Here is a 27,769-nt window from a genome sequence, read left to right as displayed (position 1 = left end):
TGACCTGAAATTGTGGAACTATAACCCATACAAAACTTTGAAATCTGTTCTGTAACTATTTGCTAAAATATACGTGCAATTTATTGCTTTTTTGTGTGCATATTATATTTCATAATAAAAAATGTTAAAAAAAGAAAAAGGAAAGAAAAAGCAATTGACCATTGGTCTGAGGGTCTATTTCTGAACTCTATTCAATTCTGTTGGTCAATATGCCTATCTTTATGCTAGTGCCCTGCTGTTTTTATCACTGTAGCTTTGTAATATGCTTTAAAGTCAGGAAGTGAGAGGCCTCCAACTTCATTTTTCTTCTTCAAGATGTTTTTGGGTATTTGGGGCCCTGTACCCTTCCAAATGTATTTGGTAATTGGCTTTCCCAATTCTGCAACGTAGGCTGTTGGAATTTTTATTGGAATTGTGTTGAATCTGGAAACCAATTTGGGTAGAATTCAGATCTTAATGATATTTAGTCTTCCAAAACATGACCATGAATGTCCTTCCATTTATTTAGATCTTTGAGTTCTTTTAGCATTGCTTTGTACTTTTCCAAATGCAGGTCCTTTACATTCTTGGTTAAATTTATTTCTAGGTATTTGATTCTTTCAATTGCTATTGTAAATGGAATTTTTCCCTTGATTTCCTCTTCACATTGCTCATTACCAATGTATAGTAAGCACTACTGGTTTTTCCATGTTAATCTTGTTTCCACCACTTTGTTGAACTTGTTTATTAGATCTGTTAGCTTTGTGGTAGATTTTTCAGGACTTTCTAGAATTTTTCAGGACTTCAGGAAATAGTGAAAGTTTTACTTCTTCCTTTCCAATTTGGATGCCTTTTATTTCTTTTTCTTGCTCAATTGCTCTAGCTAGAACTTCTAGTACAATGTTGCATAACAGGGGTGACAGTGGGCGTCTTTGTCTTGTTACTGATCTCAATGGAAAAACTTTCAGTCTTTCACCATTGAGTACAAAGTTAGCTGGGGAGTTATTTTTATTTTATTTTATTCAGATTTATTGAGATACATTCACAGTCAGTTCATCCAAAGTATACAGTCAGTGGCTCACAGTATCATCACATAGTTGTGCATTCATCACCACAGTCAGCTGTAGAGCATTTTCATTATTCCAAGAAAAAAAAGAGAAAGAAATCCCAAAGCGTCTCATACCCTTTTCCCCCACACCCCCATTATTGATCCTTAGCATTGGTGTGGTCCATTTTTTACTGTTGATGAAAGAATATTAAGATATTACTGTTAACTATAGTCCATAGTTTGCAATAGGAAATATATCCCTTCTCTTTTTATGGGACACTCATGGCACAAATGTTGTACTTCATGTTGTCAATCAGTTCCCAGAGACCCTGCTCAATTTTTCCCAATCTTTTCTCTTTTCTTTATCTGTTCTTTTTTCTCTTCAAATTTTGTCTTTGTCTTCAAAGACTGATGCTTTGTCTTCATTGCTTGCTGATTCTTTCTTCTGCCTGTTCAAATCTACTGTGGTGTGCTTCCAGTGTATTTTTAATTTAATCTATTGTGCCTTTCATTCCCATAAGAATTATTTTTCTTTGCATGCTTTCAGGTTCTTCTTTATGCTTACTCATTGTTTTCTTATGTCCTTAATTTCTTTAGCCATTGTGTTGAATTTGTTAGATTTGTTTGAACATCTTTGATTAATTGTTCCAGATACTGTGTTTTCTTCAACTTTTTTATTTACTCCTTTGATTGAGGCATATTTTCCTGTTTCTTAATATGGTTTATTATTTTTTACTGAAGTCTGGACATGAGATTATCTTCATACATTTACTCTGAAGGTTGCATTCTCTCCTTTGTCAAAGCTTTTGTTGTTGACTGGATCTGTATTAATGCTCTTCTTTGACATTCGGTTTGTCAGTATTACCCAGCAAGGGTTGAGCCAGGGACCCACGAAGGGGTTGCACATTAGCTTCACAGGGCCCCGAGGAGAACAAGTTCAGGTAAAGATGCTTAGAACCCTTTAATTCTGCTCCCCAAGAGTGCATTTCCTCGTGTGCCCAACATATGGCCCTCTTTGCCCAGAAGCCTTTTAGATGTCTTCCTGGAGGTGCGCTTTTCTTGCCTGCCAGCAGATGGTGCTCTTCAGCTGCCTATTTCCCGGGGACTCCTGGAGTTCTTGCCAGTAGTTCCTTCCGTTCAAATTTGCTAGCCAAAAGCAGGCATAGTACTAGATCATGTCCTGCAGTTTTTGGGAGAGTGACCCTCCGCTGCCCTTTCAATCTGGAACTCCCTGCTAACCAGGCACTGGAGAACCGGTAGCTTTCTGTCTGAGAGTGGGGGATGGGCAGCAGGAGTTGGCGCTGGGGAGGATTACTGACTGTCTTTCACTGCAGCTTCTCTCTCTTCCTCCCCCACTTTCTTGCATATTGTAGAGCACTTCCCCTGATACCCAGAGCCCCTGATCTGTTGTTGCAGATAGTTTTTTCTGCCTTACCCTTAATTTATCTGGGAGAGAAGTGAGCCCAGCTTCTCCCTAATCAGCTGTCTTGGATCCACCTAATCTTTGGTAGTAAAGGTGCTTGCTAACTCATTCCTGCAATATGTAACTTGGGCAAGCCACATAAGCATTCTGAGCTTCTTATTTTCCCATTAGGAAGTTGGAAATGATAATTAGTATATGTCCTGTTTACCTGTCAGATTGTTGTGAGGATTAAAAGAGAAAAAATATTTGAAAATACTTTGTAACTGTAGAGCATTTACTTATTTACAGTGCCGGCTGAGTGCCAGGTACTATTTCTTGGTGCTGCATTTGCTTTGTGTGGTCGATGTAGTCCCCATATAATGGGAGAGAGACAAGTACCCCTAGTGTGATGTCCACAGGGTGTTGTAGTTACACATAGTAGGGTAATTCAGGAGAGGTCCGGGTGACAACTGAGTACAGTCTTGGAGGATAATGAAACTGTGGTACAAGGACAGACATTCAAAAGCTTATTATTCCTAAAAGTGACCATGTTAATTTTCTAATATTCTTTCACAAATTACCACAACCTTTTATGATTTAAAACAGTACCCATTTAGTATTTCACAGATTTCAGAAATCTGGTGCTGCATGACTGGGTTCTCTGGTCAGGGACTCACGAGGCTTAAAATCAAGGTGTTGTCTGGGCCCTGTTCTCATCTGTTCAGGGTCCTCTTCCAAGTTCACATAGTTGTGGGACAATTCAGTTCCTTGTAGTTGAGGAATTGTAACCACTAAATCAGGATTTAAGGGATGATTTTGATTACTGAATCATTATATAGCTATTCCTTTTTGCTTTCTGGTCAATTGGAGTAGACAGAGGAAAGTACCTGGAATCTCTAAATTGTAATCCAGCTGCGTTGATCTCTCATAATGATTATCTACCCTTTATCTTCTGCCCCTGTGATTGTAAAAACCTTGTGACTAACCTTCATTTGTACCCAGATATCCAGTTTTTCAACTTTAATGAAGGGTCTTGGGTCAGCCCAGAACTAACCCACCCCAAGCCCAAAGTTATCTTGATAACTGAGAGTGGATCTAACCGAAATAGGCCTGCCTGACACGCACAGTAACTTAAGTCATCTATACCTCATTCTGCCATTTTCTTACATATTTCTGTGACTAAGCATGCAATCAATCTGCACATGCTCAATAATCACATCACCTGTAATTACATCATCTGGGGCCACTGTGCTCATTATTCTAAACCCTGCCCATCTTTTTCTCTAATAAAACCATTAGAATTATTGCAGTTTGGGGAGACAGATTTTGGGCTGATAGACTGTCTGCTTTCCTATTATACACCTAGTAATAAACTCTTTCTCTGTTTGAAACCCCGGTAACTCAGAAATTGATTTTCAGCATGTGGGGCAAGAGAATCCATGCCCTTTGTCTGGTAACAGAATGAGGTCCACATTTCTTGCTGGGCTTAAACTGGAGACTGCTCTCTGCACCTAGAGGCTGCCTTCAGTTTCCTGCCATGTAGCTTCCATCGACATTTTGCTTTCTTCCAGGCCAACAGGAGTACGTCACTCTGCTTTCTGCCTCTGCCCTCTATGTCTAAATTTAAAGGGCTTATGTGATTAGCTTAGAGCCACCCAAATGATCTCCTTTTGATTAACTCAAAGTTACCTGATCAGTAACCTTAATTATATATAATCCTTTTTGTTATGTGATGTAATATAATCATGGAAGTAATATCTCCTCATATTAGGGCTAGGGTTATTGGAATTACCCATAGAATTCCAATCTTAGAATTAACCACAGCGACTGCATTTTTTGTATTGAAATGAAGGCCTTTGGTCATTTAATTAACAGTTGATGGGCAATAAAATATTGTGAGCCTTGGATGTGCTATCATGTTTCCTAACAAATAACCTATAAATTTGCCCTCAGATTGGCCATGAAAGTTAATCAGTCCTAATGTGGTTTGTAGAAACCTAAATGCCTTTATATTCTTAAGTAAAGGTTGCCAATTAAAGAGCCAGGCACCGGAGTTAAACACCCACGTATAGTTGGTTCTTTATGTGATGGTTTATACTTTACAATCACATCCATTCTTTCATGTGATCCTAACTGTTGTGCCTCCAGGGGAGGACAAATGGGCCATCAGGCCAGGAATTTCCAGGTGGTACTACCTTCTGAGGAGAGTGTGTTCTAGGACCTATTTTTCAACTTTGTAAACCTCAGAATTTGATTTTATCAGTGTATCCAAAGCTGATGAATCTTAGTGACTGATTGGATTCACATAAAGCTGGATGTACCATATATAAGCCATTATAACAATTTAATTAAAATTTGTGTTGGAGGTATACTGTCCCAGTGATTGGGAAGTCTAGGGTAGCCTTTTCCTCACATCTGGACATTGGAGAACTGAATTAATAAACAGGATTTCTTGGAGATGGTAGAATCACAGCAAAGAGAGCATTGGTTGGTGAAGGGACTTTTCCAGTACTTTCCATTATTTTTCTAACTCCCCTTCTCCCGAGGCCCCCATACCTTCAGTGGCTGCCTTTTAGAACTGCTCCCCTGTGGTGACAGCCTTTGGAGCACCTATAGAGAACCTAGGGACTAGCAGACATGGTTTAAAAATAAATGCTTTGCATCTTGGAAGGGTTTATAATTCCCTCAACTGCATTGAAAACTATTCCTGAATTGCTTTGAACACTTTAAATTTACCAATTCAAAGTTGGTAAACTAGTCTTAGTTCAGGATAAGTACTGTCCAGTGCCTTTTCTTTCCCTTCTCACTTTTAAAGCACAATACTGACCTAACACACACATTTTCTAGACATTTAAACCGTTGATAACGCTTCAGCTTTATTTCACATTCAACCATTTTTGTGTTTAAATGTTTTTTCTTTCCCACTTTATTTTGGGCATGAGAGGGTATCTTATCCGTTAAAGTGACTTCTTCACATAGCTAATTTCATCTATTATGTCTTGATTTCTCGTGCTCATCTTTTAGGAGTGTGTGTGTCAGAATTTTTAGTTATAAGCAACAGAACTCACTCTAGCTAGTTAAGCTGAAAACGAATTTATTACAGAATACTAGGTAGTTGACAGAATTTCCTCGAGGACTAGGCTCGTAGCAATGTCTAGCTTCACTGTGGGGACTGTTCTAATAAGAATGCTGTAGCTGCCTCAGTTCTGTACCAGCACTGCAGCTTCTACTGCACAGCCCACAATGGGATGGCTGAAGCTCTGTCTCCATGCTCATCAGATGATGAACTTTAATTTTGCATGACTTTTCTCACATTGCTCACTCATGATTCAGAGTCTCATGTGAGTGTGTCTAATTAGTGGAGTGCAGGTCATCTGCCATAGATGAAAAGTAAATTGAGATAGTGAGTTTTCTGAGTTCTAATTATGGATTAATAGTAACTGTTTATAAAAAAAGGTCATTAAACTTTTCTGATATTTTGTAGATGCCATTTCCTTCCTCCCATTTAAACAGTTCCTTTTGGTTTCTGCTCTTATCATCAAAATTTCTTTCCCATTCAGAGAGTTTAGAAATAAACATTTTTAGTATTTTAATTGTATTTATTTTTTAAACTTTTTTATTGTCTAATATAACATATATACAAAGCAAAGAAAGAAAAAAGCAATAGTTTTCAAAGCAGTCCTCAACAAGTTGTTACAGGATGGATCCCAGAGTTTGTCATAGGCTGCCGTACCATCATCTCAGATTTTTCCTTCTCGCTGCTCCAGAATAGGAGGCTAGAAGGCATAATTATTTTTTTTGTCCTCACAATTGACTTTTTTTTATGTGAAAAGTAACATATCCATAAAAAAGCAATAAATTTCAAAGTACAGCACAACAATTAGTTGTAGTAATTGTAGATTTCAGAGCTTGGTATGGGTTACAATTCCACAATTTTAGGTTTTTACTTATAGCTGTTCTAAGATACTGGAGACTAAAATAAATATCAATTTAATGATTCAGCAATCGAATTTGTTTGTTAAACCCTACCTTCTCTGTATAATGCCATCATCACCTTTGATCTTTCTGTCCCACTCTTTAGGGGTATTTGGACTATGGCCATTCTAACTTTTTCATGTTGGAAGGGGCTGTCAGTAATATGGAGTAGGGAGATTTCAATTTTATTTTTAACATTGTCTTTAATATGGCAAAGTATAAAGTAGGGATTTGATTGGTGTGTCTCTCTCCCAACACCCTTTATTGAGTATCTGCCCTGATTTAAAATGTTCATCATAATCTATATATGTGTATGTGTGTGTATACATTCATACACACACAAACACATATAGACAAACTGGCCTTTCTCTTATCAATATATTTGTCTTATCTTGGATCAGTATCATTATTTTAATTACCTATCTATTAGAATGCCAATTCTATGAGGACAGGGATTTTATCTGCTTTGTTTATTACATTCAAAACAGTGCTGGCACATAGAAAGCACTTTAAAATACCTTTTGTTTAGTGCTTTTTCTGCTATTCCTCATGACCTATCAGTTCCAGCTTCTCCACAGCAGTAATATGCAGATTTGACAGACCCTGGTTTCTATTTGTTCATTCATTCACTCATTTATTTAACAGATAGTTTGTTAAATGCCTTTTATGTATGTTACTTTTTTGTGTAGAATATGAAAGAGTAGGACACTATTTTTTTCATATTCAGTTCTGTGAATACTTATTCATGTCTTTCTACATAAGTTCAAATCTACTTTGCTGGAGGCGTGGGAGGTCTTTGAAGTTTAGTTTTATATTTTTAGGGTTGTTATTAAGTCAGTTTAGTGGCAAACTCAAACTCCTAGTTTAAAATTTGAACCCTTTATCATGAGACGTTTTGTACTGTGAATAACAGGAGTCAGGCTGTCTTTCATAGAACAGGATGGTCTGGCATCTCATAATCCAACTGGGGTTTATAGGTTAGGTCAAAGCAAGGCCTTCGATTAAAGAGGTGAGGGTGAGGGAAAGCTGCTGTTCACCTGTACATTTCATAGTATTGAATAGCAGAGCTGGAAGGCACTTTAAAATTGAATCAGAAGCCTTAGTTTTTTTTAAATAAGCTTTTAATTTTGAAGTAATTTTAGATTTATAGAAAAATTGCAAATACAGCACAGATAATTTCCATATATTCTCACCTAATTTTAGGTTCCCCTAATATTATTATCTTTCAATATCATCACAGCCTTTTGTATATATGAGGACATAGAGCCCTCAAAAAGTTAATTTGGCTAAGATCATAGTTTTAGTTGGTGGCAGAATGAGACAAGGACTCAGTGGGTAGCCTGGAACTTCTACTTGAATTGTTTTAATTATCCTTTTCTGCTTTTCAAATGTTTGCTCTCTTCCTTTCTTTTTCCTCCATTCTTTGGGCATGTATTGAGGACATGCTCTCATTACATAGTGCATGAGTCAATGTCATCTTTCTAATTAGTGCAATAATGTTTTATTCTAGGTTTCTTCCAGTTCTTCAACACCAACAAAAGCAAGGAGCAGGACATCTTCACTTACAGAGCAGCTTGATGAAGGTATACCCAATAGAGAGGTAAGTTTGGAATTTCTTCTCTAATAAATCTTTCACTAGAAGCTCATTAATCTAAAATATAATGCTACTATTGATAACAAAATAAGAAATTATTTGGCAGGTCAGTTATGTATTTCCCAGATATTGCTTTTATTACTGTGATGGTTAGGTTCTGGTGTCAACTTGACTACATGATTATGCCCAGTTGTCTGGTCAGGCAAGCACTGGCCTGACTATTGCTGCAAGGATACATCGTGGCTGGTTGATAAACTGGAAGGCTCATGTATTAAATCATCAGTCAGTAGATTGCACCTGTGGCTGATTTCATCTGCAGTCAACTAAGGCATGCTTCTCACAAGAAGATAATCCAATCAGTTGAAGGCTTTTAAGAAGAAAGAAAGACCCTCACTGCTTCTTCAGCCAGTGAGCCTCTCCTTTGGAGTTCGTTCACATTCTTCATCGGAGCTGCCAGCTTCACAGCCTGCCCCATGGATTTGGACTTTTCCATTCCCACAGTTGTGTTAGACACCTTTATAAGTCTCATATTTACAGATCTCTCCTGTTGATTCTGTTTCTCTAGGGAACCCTAACACAATTAGTAGCATAGTTTTCTTCCTTCCTTTCTCCCCTCCCCTCCTCCTCCTTTTCTCTTTCTCTCATTTCATATAGTGGGCATGCTTTTGTAAAATGTGTTTTCTCTGAGAATCTTAACTTGAGAGGATAATTTAACCTCCATTTAATGTTTTAAGTTTTCAGAATAATTTGATATTACTTAAGTGCTGTGCTCAACATAGCATCATAGGGAATAAAGTCCTACATTTTTCAAGCTTCTTAGTGGAAACTGAGAAATAACTTAATTGATGCTATATAATTAACTTTTTAAAAAAACTTTTTATTAATTAAAAAAAAATTACAAGAAACACAAACATTCCCAACACATACACTCAGCAATTCACATCATCACATAGCTGCATATTAATCATAATGATCATTTCCCAGAACATTAGCATCAATTCAGAAAAAGAAATAAAAAGACAGCAGAAAAATATAACAAACAGAAAAAAAAAATTTTACATGCCTTACCCCTTACCGCTCCCTTTCATTGATCACTAGCATTTCAAACAATTTATTTTAACATTTGTTCCACCTATTATTTATTTTTATTCCATATGTTCCTCTCATCTGTTGACAAGGTAGATACAAGGAGCATCAGACATAAGGCTTTCACCATCACACAGTCACATTGTGAAAGCTGTATCATTATACAATCATCATCAAGAAACATGGCTACTGGAACACAGCTCTACATTTTCAGGTAGTTCCCTCCAGCCTCTCCATTGCATCTTGGATAACAAGGTGATATCTACTTAATGCATAAGAATAACCTCCAGAATAACCTCTGGACTCTGTTTGGAATCTCTCAGCCATTAACACTTATTTTGTCTCATCTCACTCTTCCTCCTTTTGGTCTAGAAGGTTTTCTCAATCCCTTGATGCTGGGCCTCAGCTCATTCTAGAGTTTTTCTCAATCCCTTGATGCTGAATCTCAGCTCATTCTGGGATTTCTGTCCCATGTTACCAGGAAGATCCACACCCCTGGGAGTCATGTACCACGTAGACAGGGGAAGGGTGGTGAGTCTTCTTGCTGTGTTGGCTGGAGAGAGAGGCCACATCTCAGCAACAAAAGAGGTTCTCTTGGGGGTGACTCTTAGGCCTAATTTTAAGTAGGCTTGACCTATCCCCTGTGGGGTTAAGTTTCATATGAACAAACCCCAAGCTCAGCCTATAGCTTTGGTTGTCCACACTGCTTGTGAGAATATCAAGAATTCAACTTGGGGAAGTTGAATTTTCCCCCATTCTCACCATTCCCTGAAGGGGACTTTGCAAATGCTTTTCCACTCACTGATCAGATCACTCTGGGATTCATCAGGGCGTCACCTGGACAAACCAACAAAATCTCATGTCCTATACAAAGTTCCATGTACTTAAGGTGTTCAATCAACTATTTACATAAGTTATATTAGGAGATGCACTAGTCAAAGTATAAATTTGTACCAAATAAACATTTTTTGCTTTAGTCTCACACATAAGTTGAAATTTTAAAATATTAATTACCATCTATTTTTAGCACACTGCAGTAATGACATTCTTTTGTTCTTCCTCATGCAAAAACATTTTTTAAATTTATACATTTAGTCACTATCATTATATACTCTAGGCATTCCTAGATTACACCATCTCAATCTTTATCATCTATCTTTCTTTGTGATTTCATTTATGCCCCAGCCCTCCTCCCTCTATCATTCTCATATGCAGCTTCATTCAGTGTTTTAACATAATTGTATTACAGTTAGGTAGTATTGTGCTGTCCATTTCTGAGTTTTTATATTCAGTCCTGTTGCACAATCTGTATCCCTTCAGCTCCGATTACTCAGTGTCTTACCCTATTTCTAACTCCTGATGGTCTCTGTTACCAATGAAATATTCCAAGTTTATTCACTAATGTCAGTTCATATGAGTGAGACCATACAGTATTTGTCCTTTTGTTTCTGGCTAATCCCACTCAGCATAATGTCCTTAAGGTCCATCCATGTTGTTACATACTTCATAACTTTATTCTGTCTTACACTGCATAATATTCCATGTTATGTAAATGTCACAGTTTGTTTAGACAACTGTCTGTTGATGGACATTTTGGCTGTTTCCATCTCTTGGTAATTGTTAATAATGCTGCTGTAAACATTGGTGTGTAAATGTCCATTTGTGTCCTTGGCCTCGTATCCTTTGAGTAGAGACAGCATATTGGTGGGTCCTGCTTTTTTAATCCATTCTGCCAGACTATGTCTTTTGATTGGAGAGTTTAATCCATTAACATTCAGTGTTATTACTGCACAGCTAGTACTTCTACTATTTCGCCTTCTGGATTTTATATGTCATATCTAATTTTCCTTCTTTTTACCTTTACTCATATTCTTCCTCTCTACACTCTTCACACCTCTCTCTTTTGTCTTCGTATCTGTCTCTAGTGTTCCCTTTAGTATTTCTTGCAGAGCTGGTCTCTTGGTCACAAATTCTCTCAGTGATTTTTTTGTCTGAGAATGTTTTAATTTCTCCCTCATTTTTGAAGGACAATTTTGCTGGATATAGAATTCTTGGTTGGCAGTTTTTCTCTTTTAATAATTTAAATATATTATCCCACTGTCTTCTTGCCTCCATGGTTTCTGCTGAGAGATCTGCGCATAGTCTTATTGGGCTTCCCTTGTATGTGATGGATTGCTTTTCTCTTGCTGCTTTCAAGATCCTCTCTTTCTCTTTGACCTCTGACATTCTGATTAGTAAGTGTCTTGGAGTACATCTACTTAGATCTATTCTGTTTGGGGTACACTGCACTTTTTGGATCTGTAATTTTAAGTCTTTCATAAGAGTTGGGAAATTTTCAGTGATAATTTCCTCCATTAGTTTTTCTCCTCCTTTTCCCTTCTCTTCTCCTTCTGGGACACCCACAACACGTATATTCGTGTGCTTCATATTGTCTTTCAATTCCCTGAGTCCCTGCTCATATTTTTCCATTTTTTCCCCTATAGTTTCTGTTTCTTTTGGATTTCAGATGTTCCATCCTGCAGTTCAGAAATCCTATGTTCTGTCTCTCAAAATCTACCATTGTAGGTTTCCATTGTTTTTTTCATCTCTTCTACTGTGTCTTTCATTCCCATAAGTTCTGTGATTTGTTTTTTCAGACTTTCAATTTCTTCTTTTTTTTCATTCCTTGCCTTATTTATATCCTCCCTCAGTTCATTGATTTGGTTTTTGATGAGGTTTTCCATGTCTGTTCGTATATTCTGAATTAATTGTTTCAGCTCCTGTATGTCATTTGAATTGTTGGTTTGTTCCTTTGACTGGGCTATATCTTCAATTTTCCTAGTGTGATTTGTTATTTTTTGCTGGCGTCTAGACATTTAATTATGTTAATTAGTTTATTCTGGAGGTTGCTTTCACTTCTTTTATCTAGGGTTTTCTTGCTGGATGAATTTGTTGTCTGTCTGTTCTTTGATATTCTGTTCAGCTTTATCTGGACCTCTAGCTTAAGTTTTGTTTAACAGGGGGGAAATTTTCAGTTCTTGTTTTCTTGTTTCTTGCCCTGCTTGTGTGGTGCCTTTCCCCCCACACACACTTAGGAGGGTCTACTTAGATATTATAGACCCCAGCCAGATTTTCCCAGACCAAACTGGCCTCCTATCAGGAGGAAAGAGTCACCTGTGTCGGTTTTCCCTGAGGGTGAGACCCAGCAGGTTGAAAGACTGTCCTGTGAAGTCTCTGGACTCTGTTTTTCTTATCCTGCCCAGTATGTGGTGCTTGTCTGACTGCAGGTCCCACCAGCATTAAATGATATGGTACCTTTAACTTTGGCAGACTCTCCCTGCTGGGGGCATGGCGGAGACAGATGAGAGGTTGTAGGCTGGTTTTAATGGCTTCAAATTACCAAGCCCTGGGTTCTGAATTCCTTGATGGAGGGATTCCACCTGAGGTGGGCTTCACCCCTCCCTTGGGGAAGGCACAGTCTCCAGACAAACCCCCAAAAGAGCTCACTTCTGCCTATGCCTGGGCAGTTGCAGCCTGAGAAGTCCTGCTGCTGTATCCAAAGGCAGTCAGGCCTTTGTAGATATGCAGCCACAAAAACCTCTGTTTCCTTCCTCTTTTTTCCCCCCTTTTTCTGTCAGCCCTGCCCCCTTGGCACCGGGGCAAAAATGAGCAACCTCTGCTTTAACCAGGTTCACCTAAGCTGGGGGCCTATTTTTAGTAGTCAGAATTTGTTAATTAGTTCCACAATTGGTGTTTGATTGTGCTCTGTCCCTGCTACTGGTAAAGTCCTTTCCTTTCCCCTCTGGGAAGCAGCCTGTGGGGGAGGGGCGCTGGTCACCGCAGCTTTGGGAACCATGGTTCTTGGGGGGGGGGGGCTTGCAGGCAGTCCACCTGGTCCAGACTGGGGTATGCTGTGTGTCTGGTCACTGACATGGCCCCAGGAGCTGTTCTGTTCTGTTTCTGGTTATTTAGTAGTTGTTCTGGAGGACAAACTAAAATGCACATATTGTTAAGCTGCCATCTTGACCTGGAAGTATATAATTAACTCTTAGCACCATATCTCAGATAAGATTTTTCAGTATTTTTTTTTTGTAACTCTGTGAAGTATAACATAGATACAGAAAAGTGGTTAAAAGTAAATATACAATTAATGATTTATCACAAAGTGAGCGCTTATGTAACTATCATCCAGTGAAGTAAAAGTACATTACCAGCACTTTCATCATGCTCCTTCTCTTTTCCCATAGGATTACCACTATCATGACTTTTTTTTACAGATACAGAACTATTTTTTTAAATATATATTTAAAAAAACAGGTATTAGTATTAATACCTAGCAAGTAGGTACCAGCTACATAGGACTCCTCAGAGCTGGCCTTACAGAACAGGATTCTTAATCTGAGAGGACACAGGTAGGGTTTCCCACAGTTATAAGCTTATCATGACTTTTTGGATTCATTTCCTTCCTTTCTTTATAGTGTTACAACTTTTTTTTTTTCGTGCTTCCTAAATGTAAATGTTATAGTTAAACATGTGGGTTGTTTCCAATTTTGGAGTCTTGTTAATTATACTGTTCTGATCAGTATTGAACATGTCTTTTGGTCTATATGTGCCTGCATTTCTGTTATATACTTAGCAATTGAATTAATAGTGCAAAGGATTTCAACCTTAGAAGATAATAATGTTTGTTTTCCAGAGTGGTTGTACAAATTTACCATCCCATCAAGAGTTTATGGAAATTGCTGTTGTTTATGTCCCTGCTAGTCTTTTAAATTTCACCCATTCTGGTGAATGTGCAGTGGATTTTTATTGTAGTTTTAATGAGCATTTCTTTGATAACAAATAAGATTGAACATTTTTCATCTGTTTATTGGCAATTTGGATATTTTCTTTTGTGAAGTGCATGTTTAAATCTTTGCCCATTTTTCCACTGAATTGACTTTCTGTTATTGATTGTAGGAGTTCTTTTATGTATAGTATGGGTGGGATTTCTTTATTGTTTATATGTCTCATAAATTTCTTCTACCTGGCTTGCTTTTTGACTCTCTTGGTGTCCTTTGATGAACAGATATTCTAAATGTTAATGTACTCCAAATTATCAGTATTTTATTTTATGGCTGGTGTTTTTGGTTTTGTGTTAAAGAGTTATTTTCCTACCCAAGGGTATTTTCCTGTGTTATCTTGTTTTGTTTTTTACATTTAGATCTATGCTTCACTTAGAAATAATAATATGGTGTGAGGTAGGGATCAAATTTATTCCCCCCACCTCTTGCTTTCCTCATGAAGCTATCCCATTGTCCCATCCTTTCCAAACTGCTTTCCTATGCTGTCTTTTTCAGAAATTGTATCCATAGTGGAGTAAATTTGTTTCTGAACTCTCCATTGTTCCATTGTTTACTTCCTTTGTCTTCAATGAGCTACCATACCATCTTAATAACTATAGTTTTGTATTGCATTTTGCTCTAAGTGCGATAGGTTCTTCCACCTTGTTTCTTCTTGAAAGTCCTGATTATTCTTAGCTCTTTGGAGTTCCACATGTATTATAGTGTCATGTTCCAAAAAAAAAAACAAAGAGAAATTCAAAACAAAATAGAACATAAACACTGACACAACAAAACAAACCTGTAAGGATTTTGATAGGGATTATATTGACTCTATATTAGTTTGGAGAAAGTCTCAATATTATAAGTCAAGTCATAAATTCTTTTTAGTATTACCAGTAGTACTGTAGTAAGCATTGTACATATATATTTATAATACTGCTATTCTGTAGGATGGATTTCTAGGATTGAGGTTGAAAAATTTAGAAGATACTGGCAAATAGATGAAGTCTGTTAACATCTTTTAAACCTTTATTTAATAGATTTGATTGAAAAATTTCATAGTACAGTTTTTTATTCATAATTAATAGCATTTATACTGTATCTTTTTATGTATATTTAAATGGTCAAAGTTGAATAAAAGTATAAATTATATATATATTTTTTCTTTGAAATCTTATTTTCTTTGTGCATTATTTGCTTTATTGCATTTTTTCTTTATCATTTCAAGTTTAGTGTTAATGTTGTTGAATTTAGTTGATATACGTAATCAACTTAAAGGAAAGCTGAAATTCTTAGTAGCACTGTTTTTGCAGTCTGTGTTAATGGAATCAATCTTATATTCAGTTATATTTCTAATATAGTATGTTAGTTTGCATATAATGCAGTTAAAACCCCTAAAATAACTTTATTGTTATTAATGATTTTTATGAGTTATTTTATCTTGGATGTTTTAAAACATTTTAGTTGAGTATATCTTTACAAAATAATCCTTTCTGAACATTATGGTCTGAGCATTCTTTTGCAGAAGTCTAAGTGAGCTCCCATTTCATGGAGATTTTCGTTTTACTTTCCTAATAATGTCTTTTGAGTTAATTTTTGTATATGGAATGAGGTAAGGATCCAAGTTCATTCTTTGGTGTGTGGTTTTGTGGTTTTCCCCTTGTTCTAGTTTGCAAGCTGCTGGAATGCAATATGCCAGAAATGGAACGGCTTTTAAGAAGGAGAATTTATTAAGTTGCGAGTTTATACTTCTAAGGCTGTGAAAATTAAAGCAAGCCTATAAAAATGTCCAATCTAAGGCAGCCAGTGAAAGATAACTTGGTTCAAGAAGGCTGATGATGTTCAGGGTTTTTCTCTCAGCTGGAAAGGCACATGACAAGGTCTGCTGGCTTTCCCTTCAACGACTTTCCCGGAGCTCTGTCAGGTCTCGTGGTTCTAAACCTTTTTCCAAAATGGTTCCCTCTTAAAGGGCTCCAGTAAGCTACCCCACCTTGAATGGGTAGAGACACATCTTCCATTGATGTGATCAAAACTATCTGATCAAAAATTGCTACCCACATTTGGGTGAGTCACATCTCATTGGAAACAATAAAAAAGATCCTGCCCAGCAATACTGAATGCGGATTAAAGGGCATGGCTTTTCTGGGGTACATAATAGCTTCAAACTGCACATTCCACCTTTTGGATCCCCAAAAGATATGTTCTTTCCAAATGCAAAATACATTCATTCTGTAACAATATCAGAAAGCCTTAAGCCATTTCAGTAACAATACAAGTAAAATACAAAGTCAGAAGCAGTACAAAATCTTGTCAAAGTCAACTGTCCTAAGGCATATTTCTTCTCTAGCTCTGGACCTGTAAAGCTCAGAATAAATTATCTGCTGTCAGTATTCAAAGGTGGAACAGTGGTAGGATACATTTTCCCATTTCCACAGGAAGAAATTGGAAGGAACACAGTGTTCACCAGACCTAAGCAGTTTTGAAAACCTGCAGGACTAACTCCATTAGATTTCATTCTGAGAGTCATTTATCTTCAGGGCTTTAGAAAGTGGCAGTCCTACCCTTTCCAAGGGCCTATGTAGCAGCCCACCTCTCTCCGAATGCAACCTTGGGGGACATTGGGAGACCACCTTTTTCTCTGCTCCACCCTCTCTAAGCATCGGGCTGCACCTGGGCTCTCTGCTATCTCTAAGGCATGTGCTTATCCCCTCTAGAACAATTTGGTGGCAGCCAGGCTCACCCCAAACCCCAACAAATGTGCTCCACCTTCTTTAAGGCTGGAGCAGCACAATTCTTTCACTGCAATGAGATGTAAGGCCCACCCTCTGCCTTCGGGGCAAACTCACACTCTCTAAGTGCTTGGGTGGGTCCACTCTCCTGGCCGTGGCAACTTGGCTTGAGGCCTTAGCTTCCGTAGTTCTACCTCTAAAGTTATTTTTCCTCCAATGTGTCCCTGTCTGCTCCTCTTAGTCCAGACTGGCAGTGGTTCCATTTATACAGATCTCATAACACAGTTGTTGGTTTCCTGTGCAATAGGCTGGGATCATGCCCATCAGACAAAAGGACTTTCCACAAATCCTTCCTGGAAAACATTTCCAATCCTGGCTTTTTCTGGAATGGCTGACTGGTTCTACATTTGGTTAAATCCTCATGTGGATTTAAATTTAAATTTAAATTCTCTGGGGTATCCCTTTTTGGAAGCCCAGAATTTTCCAGGCCATCAATTCTGCTTTCTTTATACCTAAGAATTCAGTTCTCAGCTTATCTCTTCCCTATCGTATTTCACTATATGCTGCAAGGAGAAAGCAGGCCGCACTTTCCACATTTAATTTGGAAATCTCTTCTGCTAAATATCCAGGTTCATGGCTTTTAAATTCTGCCTTCCAGCCAAAAACCGCTAGTCAGTTTTGCCAGATTATCTGCCATTTTAAAACAAGAATCACCTTTCCAGTTTGCACAAATCCATACCTCATTTCTGTCTAGAGCCCTGTCAGAGGTATCTTTAGAGTCCACATTTCTACCAAAAGTCTCTTCAAAGCATTTTAGACCTTCTCTATCAAGCTCCTCACAATTCTTCCAAAATCTTCCCCTTATCCATTTAAAGAATAAGGTAGCAGCTCTAAGAAGCTGTTCCAACATGTTTGGTATTTGCACACTGCAGCAGGACCCCACATCTCTGGTACCAAATTCTGTTCTAGTTTATAAGCTGCCAGAATACAATATACCAGAAATGGAATGGCTTTTTTAAAGGAGAATTTATTAAGTTGCAAATTTACGGTTTTAAGACCATGAAAATATCCAAATTAAAGCAAGACTATAAAAACATCCAATCTAAGGCATCCAGGGAAAGATACCTTGGTTCAAGAAGGCTGATGACATTTAGGGTTTCTCTCTCAGCTGGAAAGGCACATGATGAGATCTGCTAGCTTTCTTTTCATTGGCTTCCCCAGGGCTCTGTCTGTTCTGTTGGCTCTAAAGCTTTTTCCAGAATGGTTCCCTCTTAAAGGCCTCCAATTGAGACACAAGAAGAGAGGTCTCTGTGTTTCAAGAGGCAGAGATGCAATTAAATGGGTGGAGACACACTTCCATGGAAACCATCTAATCAAAAGTTACCACCCACAATTGGGTGGGTAACATCTTCAAGGAAACAATAAAAAAGATCCTACCCAGCAATATTGAATGAGGATTAAAGGATATGGCTTTTCTGGGTTAGATAATAGCTTCAAACTGGCACACACCCCTCAATATTTGTTCAAGAGACCTTTATTTCCCTATTGAATTGTCTTGGCACCCTTGTCAAAGGTCAGTTGGCCATAGATATTTGGGTTTATTTCTGGACTCAAAATTCTATTCCATCAGTCTATATGCCTATCCTTATGCCAGTACCACATATTTGATTGCTCTAGTTTTGTAGTAAGTTTTGAAATTGGAGACTGTAAATCTTCCAGCTTTTCTTTTTTTAGTATTGTTCTATGTGGAGCCCTTGCACTTCATATGAATTTGAAGATTGACTTTTCTATTTCTTCAGAAAAGGCCACTGGAACTTGATAAGGATTACATTAAATCTATAGAATGCTTTGGGGAATGTTTCCATCTTAACAATATGAAGTCTTCCAATCCATGAATATGGGATGTCTTTCTATTTAATTAGTTCCTTAATTTCTTTCAGCACTGTTTTATAGTTATCAGCGTACATGTCTGTGCTGGTTTGAATCTGTGGTGGACCCCAAAAAATCATGTCCTTTAATCCTCACACAGTATTGCTGGCTGGGAGCTTTTTGATTGTTTCCATGGAGTTGTGACTCCACCCATTCCAGGTGGATCTTGATTAGATTACTGGAATCCTTTGAAAGAGGAAGCATTTTTGGAAAAGGCTTGAGAGCAGCAGAGTCACAAGAGCTATGAGAGCCTACGCAGCCAGAGACTTTTGGCAATGAAGAAGGAAAATGCCTCTGGGGGAACTTCATGAAACAAGAAGCTGGGAGAGAAAGCTAGCGGATGTCACCATGTTCACCCTGTGCCCTTCCAGTTGAGAGAGAAGCCCTGAACTTCATAGGCCTTTCTTGAGTGAAGGTAACCTCTTGTTGGTGCTGTAATTTGAACATTTTAATAGACTTTCTTTAATTTGGACATTCTCACAGCCTTAGAACTGTAAATTTGCAACTTAATAAATTCCCCCTTTTAAAGAAAGCTGTTCCATTTCTGGTATGTCACATTCCAGCAGCTAGCAAACTAGAACAATGTCTTTCACTTTCTTAGTAACATTTATTCCTAGAAATTTTGTTTTTATTTTTATTTTTATTTGTATGCTATTGAAAATGGAATTATCTTCTTAGTTTCATTTTCATCTTGTTCATTGCTGGTGTGTAGATACACAACTGATTTTTATATGTTGATTTTGTACTCTCCAATTTTGCTAAATTCATTTATTATATCTAGTTGTTTTATTCTGGACTTTGGAACTTTCTATCATGTCATCTACAAGTAGAGATTCTTTTACTTCATCCTTTCCAATTGGATGCCTTTAATTTCTTTTCCTTGTCTATTTGCTCTGAGTGGGACTTCCAATATATGGAAACAGTGGTGAAAGCAGGCATTCTTTGTTATGTACCTGATCTTAGGGAGAGAGCTTTCTGTTTTTCACCATTGAATATGATGGTTAGCTGTGTTTTTTGGTAAATGCCCTTTATCATGTGTTCTAGTTTGCTAGCTGCCGGAATGCAACACACCAGAGACGGATTGGCTTTTAATAAAAGGGGATTTATTTTGTTGGTTCTTCAGAGGAAAGGCAGCTAACTTTCCACTGAGGTTCTTTCTTACGTGGAAGGCGCAGGATGGTCTCTGCTGGTCTTCTCTCCAGGCCCCTGGGTTCCAACAACTTTCCCCGGGGTGACTTCTTTCTGTATCTCCAAAGGCCTGGGCTGAGCTGCAAGTGCTGAGATGAGGAATGCCGAGCTGCTTTGGCTGTGCTACATTGCGTTCTCTCATTTAAGCACCAGCCAATTAAGTCAAACGTCATTCATTGCAGCAGACACGCCTCCTAGTTGACTGCAGGTGTAATTAGTAACAGATGAGGTTCACGTACCATTGGCTTATGTCCGCAGCAACAAGACTAGGTATGCTCACCTGGCCAAGTTGACAACTGAATCTAACTAACACATCATGTTAAGGAAATTCCCTCATAGTCCTAGTTTGCTGAGTGTTTTCACTGAGAATTGGTTGAATTTTCTCACATGCTTTTTCTGCATTTTCTCAGATAATTACTTGGGTATTTTTCCTTTGGTCTCTTGATATCTCAGGCTTTAAAGAGTTTGAGTAGCACTGGTTTTCTTTAAATGTTTGGTAGATAGAATTCACCGGGGAAGCCTAAATTTAACCTTGGACTTTTCTTTATTGGTAGGTTTTTGATTACAGAGTCAAGTGTTTTACTTGTTAAAGGTCTGTTGAGATTTTCTATTTCCTCTTGAGTCAGTTTTTTTTTTTTTTTTTTTTTTTAAAGAGAGAGGGAGGAAGGGAAGGAAAGAAAGACAGAGAAGGAAGGAAGGATGGAAGGAAGGAAGGGAGGAAGAAAGGGAAACATCTTTAAACATTTTCTTATTTTATTATATTTTGTTTGTTTGTTTGTTTGTTACATGGGCTGGGGCCGGGAATCGAACCGGGGTCCTCCGGCATAGCAGGCAAGCACTCTTGCCCGCTGAGCCACCGCGGCCCGCCCTGTTGTTGTTGTTTTTGGCTGAAATAAGCATATATTAGCTCACAGTTTTGGAGGACAGAAGTCCAAAATCGAGGCATTGGAGAGATCATGCTTTCCCTCCAAAGTCTATAGCGTTCTGGTGCTGGTTTGTTATAATCCTTGGGGTTCCCTAAATTGCATCTCTGCCTCTTGAAACATGGAAACCTCTCTTCTTGTGTCTCATCTTCTGCTTCTGATTTCAGGCTTTTTTTTTATAAGGCCTCTGGTAACATGGATTAAAGCCCACCCTGATTCAGTTTGGCTTTACCTAAATAGGGTCTTAGAAGAACCTGTTTACATATGAGTCCTCAGTTTAACTGAAATATCTTCAAAGGGTCATATTTACAAATGGGTTCACATCCACAGGAATACAGATTAAAACTTGAACATGTCTTTATGAATGACATGATTCAATCCTCAGCACTAAGCATAGTGCTAGGCTTTTGACACATATATATTTCATTTGTTTATCTTTCCTGCTTGTCTGTAAGTTTGATGATGTTAACCATTTTTTTTTTTACAACCAAGGAAACAAATTAAGTAATTTGCTTGAAGTTTCATATTGGTTAATGAATGGTGCCAATAAAGTAGCCATGTCTATTTTACTCCAAAGTCCAGGCTTTTTCCAAGACACTGGTAATATCTTTTAAAGTGCCAAACAAGTTTATATAGACAATAAGGCCCTGAAAATTTAGAGAAATGACTAATAAGTGCTAGTGTGGTTGGGAAAGACTACATGAAGGAGGGCAGGCTTGAGTATAGGCTTTAAAGCAGAGGTGGCCAGAAAATTGGAGGCAGGAACGAGGGTGGCATGAGTAGGAACCTGTTTGTTTAGATAGGGCTGCCTTTGGCTGGTGGATTGGTGAACCAGAGAGGGCCAGATTGCAAAGTGCCTTATATGTCACCTTAACCAGTTTAGAACTTAATCTGTAGGCAGTGGTGTAATATTGAAAGTTTAGAGCAGGGAGAGAAAAAATAAGAGTTTAATCTGGACAAGTCAAAAGACTAAATTGAGTAAGGAGATGTGGGAAGATTGCTTAGGAGGCTTTTGGAAGTAGCAAGTGAGGTGCTGATGGAATGAAGAATCTAATGACTGGCTGGCTTTGGAGGCACAAGGAGAGGAGTGAGTGGATGTTAGGATTCCAAGCCTGGCTGATGGGGAGAATGATGGTGCTGGTGACAGAAGGGAGTGCTAAGGGAAAGGGCCCAGAGGTCAGATCATAAGTTTTACCTGGGACCTGTCTGCCTTCAGAATGTCCTGTGAAATTGCCCAATAGATACTGGAGGGTCTGAGTTCAGGCAGAGCTGGACAGCTCTGTTTAGAAGAACTATGATGACTGATGTTCTCCTTATAGACAGTTGGGTGGTAGGCATTATGACTTAATTTTATCTTTGAACTTTGGTTGAAAGGACTGGAAGTATTTTATGCTGCTGAAGCCATATCCACTTACACAAGCCAAGGCCTAAGTTGGGGTTCCCCCTGATGGTGAAAGAAAATTGAAAAAAAAAGGTTTTGTTTACTGCCTCCTAGCGGTCTTTGTGGCCTGTTACGGAAAGCTGTGGTCTCTAGGGAGCTCTCATAACCAAAAATTGAGCCAAACCTCACATTGGCTTAGTGACTGGTCTGATAACCCCTCTATTGCCATAGAGCAGTAAACCCAAACTGGAGCCCAGGTGTTCAGATAGTCTGGATAAGGAGGGATGAGCACAGAAGAAAATAGAAAGATGATACCTTCCTTAGAAGGAACCTGTAAATGAAAATCCACCCCCCCCCTAAAAAAAAGGCAAATCAGGAATTGGAATATAAATTTACTCCAGATGAAATTGAAATAATAGAGCAGTCTGGACAAGTTTTATTTTGGTTAGTTTTCCTTTTCTTTTTAAAATAAAGTTCAAAACAACCTTCTTAGGCCCCAAGTTTTTAGACAGGCAGCCATAGTCTCCACTATGCTCATTCTTCATCCCCTTTTTGTGACCATACCATAGCTTAAAGAAGCTTCGGAGCTCCTGGCACTCAGGGCTGGTAGAATGGAGAACCAGGGCTCTACCCACCCACCCACCTGCAACAGCCTGCTGGGTTCCCCCACTGCCTGAGGGCTTTGCATGTCAAATGTCTCCTTTTCCCCAGTGCCTAGTTTAAGGAGAGCATTTGTTTGTTCAGAACTGAGCTGCACAGGAAAATGGTTTGAGGGCTACCAAAACCGCCAAGGAGCAAGACGCCCTGGGATTAGGGCTGCTCAGCAATCTGGGGTTCCTGATACCAGTCTGTTCTCTTCAGGGTGGGATTACCAGGAGAACACCATTACAAGATGCTTCTCTTCCAGCCATGGGAAATTGGTAGGTGAAGCCACAGGTCTGAAATCAGACAAACCCAGACTGGAATATTGGCTTCATCACTTATTAGTTGTGGGGACTGTGGAGGTCACGTGAACTTCTCTGGGCCACAGTTTCTTTATCTGTCCCCATCTCTGAAGGCTCTTGGGAGAGAAAATACCTTTTAAGCACTTAATACAATGCCTGGGATTTTGGAATTATTCTGAAGGGCAGGTATTCTTATCACTCTGGAGGGTTTTCTATGGAGTCAGTTTCCTAGGAGTGGAGCTGAGGTCCAGATGTGCTCTAGGGCGCAGCTTGCTGCTGAATCACACCTTATCTGCTTCCCAGAGCAGAAAACCAGGGTTCAGAGTGACTGGGCAATGTGTAGAGAGCCAACACCAGGACTGTGGTAGAGTCTGGACTGGAACCCAGATCTGCAGGCAAGTATTGGGAATATTGTGAAGTTCTCACTTACAAGTTTTAGAAAATACAGTGCTTAGTTCTGGTCTGAATTTGTTCACTGACTTCTTTGGAGAACTAAATCTAGCTCATGATTCAGGAGGAAGTGTTAGGGTTGCAAATCAGTGCAACTCAGCTTCCCAACTTAGCCCTGGTGTTTTAGGAGGGGTTGTGGGAACTGAGGCACATTTCCCTGCAGGTGGTGGTGAGAAAGGAGGAGGACCTGGATGTTGTTTCATCTTCTGTGGCACCCAAGGGTCTGTAGGGAGGTGGCATGATGAGGCTACAGGGATGGGCACTCAGGCCTACCAGCCTGTATGGCCTCAGCCTCTAGGTGAGAGAAGAATGCCCTATTGTAGAGGGCTGTACCTATCAAGAAGATAAGGAAGCCAAGAATCTGCAATGGGTAGGCTTTCCAGCCCAGCACCAGGCTCAGGGCCCAGATGCTAATGGTGTGCAGGCTGTCCAGCCATGTAGATGATGGTGCTCAGCTCCTTCGTGATGTTGATACCCGCAAAATTGCAGAAGGCGATGATGCTGATGTTGCCCAGCAGCGCTAGGGCAGTAAGCAGCTGTTGGCCCACCTGGCAGAAGGCATCCAGTGCTTCCTCCAGTGTCTTGTGAGGGTTTCCACTGAAGAAGCCAGTGGGACATAGTACGTGGACACCAGAAGCAGATAGAAGATCACGAAGCCAAAGAGACCCTCAGTGCTGCTTCCCTGCAGCAGGTGCCCATTGTGTTTATAGTCACACTTCTCCTCTACTACCAGCTGGATGGAGACAGTGACTTGGGCCATGATGATCAGCAGGTCCCCTGTGATCACATTGCTATGCTGGTTCTTGTGCCCGTCCTGGAGGTTGGCCAGACCTGTGATGGCCAGCTGTGTAGTGGTGGCAGGGATGCCCATCCACTGGCTCAGTGCCAGCTGCCACTCCAGAAAGGCCACTGAGAACAAGCCTGTGAATATGATCTTTGCTCCTCCCAGCATCTGAAAGCTAAAGGCACTGGTCATGTTCAGAGCCACATACATGATGCTGGTCCTGGTCATGTCTCTGAGGGTTGGGGGCAGGAAAAGAAGGGGGTTGAAGGGCCACTGGAGGTCCATGCTGGACTCTTAGGGCCCTGCAGCTCACACAGGAATAGGTAGAGGGCAGCCAGGCAGGAAATCTCTCCCAGGAACATGGCCACTTCCTGGAGGAAGGGATGCTGGAAGCTGTACTCATTCTCCCTGCAGCCCTTGGCCACAAAGCAGTCCACTGACTTGGTTGAGAGCATGTTGATGGAGCTGGGGACATGCGTGAGCCGTGTTATGAACAACTGGTACTTGGTCCATGACTGTGGAGGTCACCAAGGGGTCTTGGGCTTGCAAAAGTTTTTAAAATAAGTATCTCAGCAAGACAAAGGAATAAGTTTCTTATAAAGAACAGAAAATTGTGAGAAAAAGCAACCACGCCAAAGTAAAACTAGAATTAGGTAAATATGAAAAAGAACCAATTAGAAATCCTTGAAATGAAAAAATGTAAATAAAAGTGTAAAACAGAATAAAACTCAGACTAGTACCAGTTCCAGAGAGAATTTGAAGAGAGTACTACATAATCTCACTAAAAACACAGAGAAGACAGAGATTAAAGGGAAAGAAATACATAGTCATATGAGTGAGAGGAAGAGACATAGAGAATGAATTGAAAACCTCAACAAGCATTTCATAGAAGTTTCAGGTAATTCTTCCTGAATATTCAGACATATAACACTTTAAACTAGTGTTAGTTCACTGGGGACCAGAAAGAAGAGGTGGATTAAATTTTTAGCAGATTTGGATCAGAATTTAAACAGTTTGAGAGATGTTTTAGTGCGAATATTTGAAAACTGGTGATTGTGAGTCTTTCATAGACATACAAAACAAATGACAAGGGCAGCAAGTAGAGAGACAGACTTGAAGTAGCTATCAATGGAAAGTTATTTTCATGCTTTTACTTGGACTGAGGCTGGAGAGTAAATTGTTGTCTGGTAATACCTTCTTTTGAAATGTTGGTCAACATGTTTTTCTATACTGGGCATTAGCTTTTGTGCTTTTCTCTTAAATTTTCAAATATACTTTTTCCTGTTGAATTATTTCCTTGTGTGGGCAAGAGTGACTTTGTTTCAAAATTAACTTTGGAAGCCTAAGAAGAGTGAATTTGCATAACTTTTTAATTTTGAGATTTCAGATCACATTGAAAGCAAAACCTTTCTAATTCCAAGAAGAGGAAGATCTTGAGCAAGAGTAGAAACTTTGCTAGGGTGATTCCAGAGAGCAAAATAAGCTTTTAGCATATTTTAGTATGTGACTAATAATACTGAATTTTAAAGTTTAATATAAAGTCAGTTCTTGAGTCCTGTGTGAGTACCAGTTATTAACATAGAAAAACCAAAAAAAAAATGTTTTAAAGTTTGTCCTAGCTATGGGATGGTCTCTAACTAGGACCAGATGACAATTAGTGATGGCTCTAGTAAGAATCCATAACTCTAGTATTGAGATGAAAGTGTAAGTTCTTAAACTTTTGCAGGCCTTTTTATTTTCTGATGTATGTTCTTTATTATAACAGCATTTAACTACTAAATTAACTTTTCAAAAGATTCACTTTTTAAAATTATTTTGAAATAGTTTTGTTTCAAATTATATACACAGAGCTTATTCAGTTTTACCAGTTTTACATGTATTCATGTGTTCATGTAGTTCAGTGCAATTTTATAATGTGTAAATTTGCATCACCACCAATATCAGAAGATTCCTTTTAATTATAATTTCTTAAATGTCTAATTCATAGTTGTTAGTATTTTGGTATATAGTATTTCTGAAAGAGAAATGAAGCACAGAAGAGAATATATTCAAAAAGAGCTAGTTAGTATAGCAGCATTTTTCCTTAAAACAATATAAATTGCTATTTCAAAAGTTTCTTCTGTGTATATTTTGGAGGAAAATAATTTTGTATATAAGTACAAGTAAGTGATTATTAAAAAGTTTTTGTGTTTTAGTGATCCTACAAATCTCCACGCAGTCTTTTGTTTTTAATTTTTAGAACCTGTTTTCAACACCCTTCAATACTGACATTCATTTGTTCTCCAGAAGGAAAGATAGAGGATAAAGACTGACATGGTATAATTTAGGAATGCCTATAGTGTACAGTAATAGTGATTAAATGTACAAATTAAAAAATGTTTTTTGTATGAGGGAGAACATGCTTTCTTTTTACATATGTAAAAATGAATGTCTTAGTATTTATGAATGTTTTGTTAAGGCTGTGTCATGTGTTGCATTTATTGGTGTAGATTTTTATACCAAGTTGCCAGAAAAGTTTGTGCTGTGGTGCCTGCTCCATATATCATTTACGTGTCAATAAACAACTAGTTGTGTAAGTTGGGCTTTGAGATCCTAAACTGATCAGCTTTTCCCCATTTCTAACCTTTCTGACCAATTTATTATTTCTGTGGGTGGTGTGGTGGTGATGGTGGCACAAACCCAAGAGTCCATTATAGTACTATGTGTACTGAAGTGGTGAGAACATTTGCAACATGCCAGTATGATTTGTTTTTCATCATTTGTTTTATTTTTATACCCCTGCTTATTACACTGAATGAGACAGCTACTAGCCGGGATGATAGCAGAGCCTGCTTTTCTATCTGAGTATACTATCTTTGCTTTGGATTCCTCCAAACAGCCTAAAACACAGACTGACAATGTGGTGAGTCCTTCCACCGCTTTCTGCATTCCCTTTGTGGGGAAGCAAAGTAATTTAGTAATTCTAGGAGCAAATCTCATGTTGCTTGTCACTTACATCTCTCAAAGCATTTTCAGTGCCCTTTTGCTAACCCTGCTCTAAGAAATCAAAGTAAATTGATGAATTCTGATGGCTGGTGTGCTTCTTGGTAGCTTTTTTTAACAGCAACAAAATAACACTGTTTTCATTAATGTAGTGAGAACTACCTTTCTTGGTCTAAACTCTGTTATGTTTTCTCCCAGGGGAATATTTGCTTATTAACTAAAAATTACATGCATTGCTAGACATATCTGTTTGACTATTGGTAAGAGGCCTAGAATGATTTAAGGTGTGACCTATATATTTTAGGGGAAAATACATTGTTATATAAATTCATATTAAGCATTGTAGAATAGGTAAGTGACTTCTACTGTAACAAATATTTGCAACTTCTTTTGGGAGATACCAGCTTTCTGTTCATTACAAACCTGAATGGAAATAAATATTTGCCTTATTATTTTTAACTGATTGAATTTATAAAATTTTGAATCTCGTTTTATATAATTTCACCTTGGAAAGGTGGCTTTTTTTCCCTATTTAAAATTTCTCGTAATGTACTGTGATTACTTTCCAGATGG

At 38.5% G+C, this 27,769-nt stretch overlaps 1 protein-coding gene and 1 pseudogene across 9 annotated transcripts in view; one reads left to right on the top strand and one right to left on the bottom strand.

The window, feature by feature from the left end:
• The window catches only part of GOLGA4 (golgin A4), a 150,372-nt gene that overhangs the window by 8,951 nt on the left and 113,652 nt on the right, over positions 1-27,769 (top strand). For 6 of the 9 annotated variants that reach the window (XM_077129822.1, XM_077129821.1, XM_077129819.1 and 3 more), the window contains exons 2-3: positions 7,915-8,004; positions 27,018-27,116. In XM_077129822.1, the coding sequence (XP_076985937.1) occupies positions 7,915-8,004; positions 27,018-27,116 (189 nt within the window). The remainder of the gene's footprint in view (positions 1-7,914; positions 8,005-27,017; positions 27,117-27,769) is intronic. The other 3 variants (XM_077129826.1, XM_077129825.1, XM_077129824.1) reach the window with 1 other exon arrangement.
• Positions 23,665-26,905, bottom strand: LOC143657759 (solute carrier family 35 member F6 pseudogene; annotated as a pseudogene).

Source organism: Tamandua tetradactyla, chromosome 15 (genome assembly GCF_023851605.1).
Source record: "Tamandua tetradactyla isolate mTamTet1 chromosome 15, mTamTet1.pri, whole genome shotgun sequence".
Lineage (NCBI taxonomy): Eukaryota > Metazoa > Chordata > Mammalia > Pilosa > Myrmecophagidae > Tamandua > Tamandua tetradactyla.
This window is presented reverse-complemented; position numbering and strand designations above follow the sequence as displayed.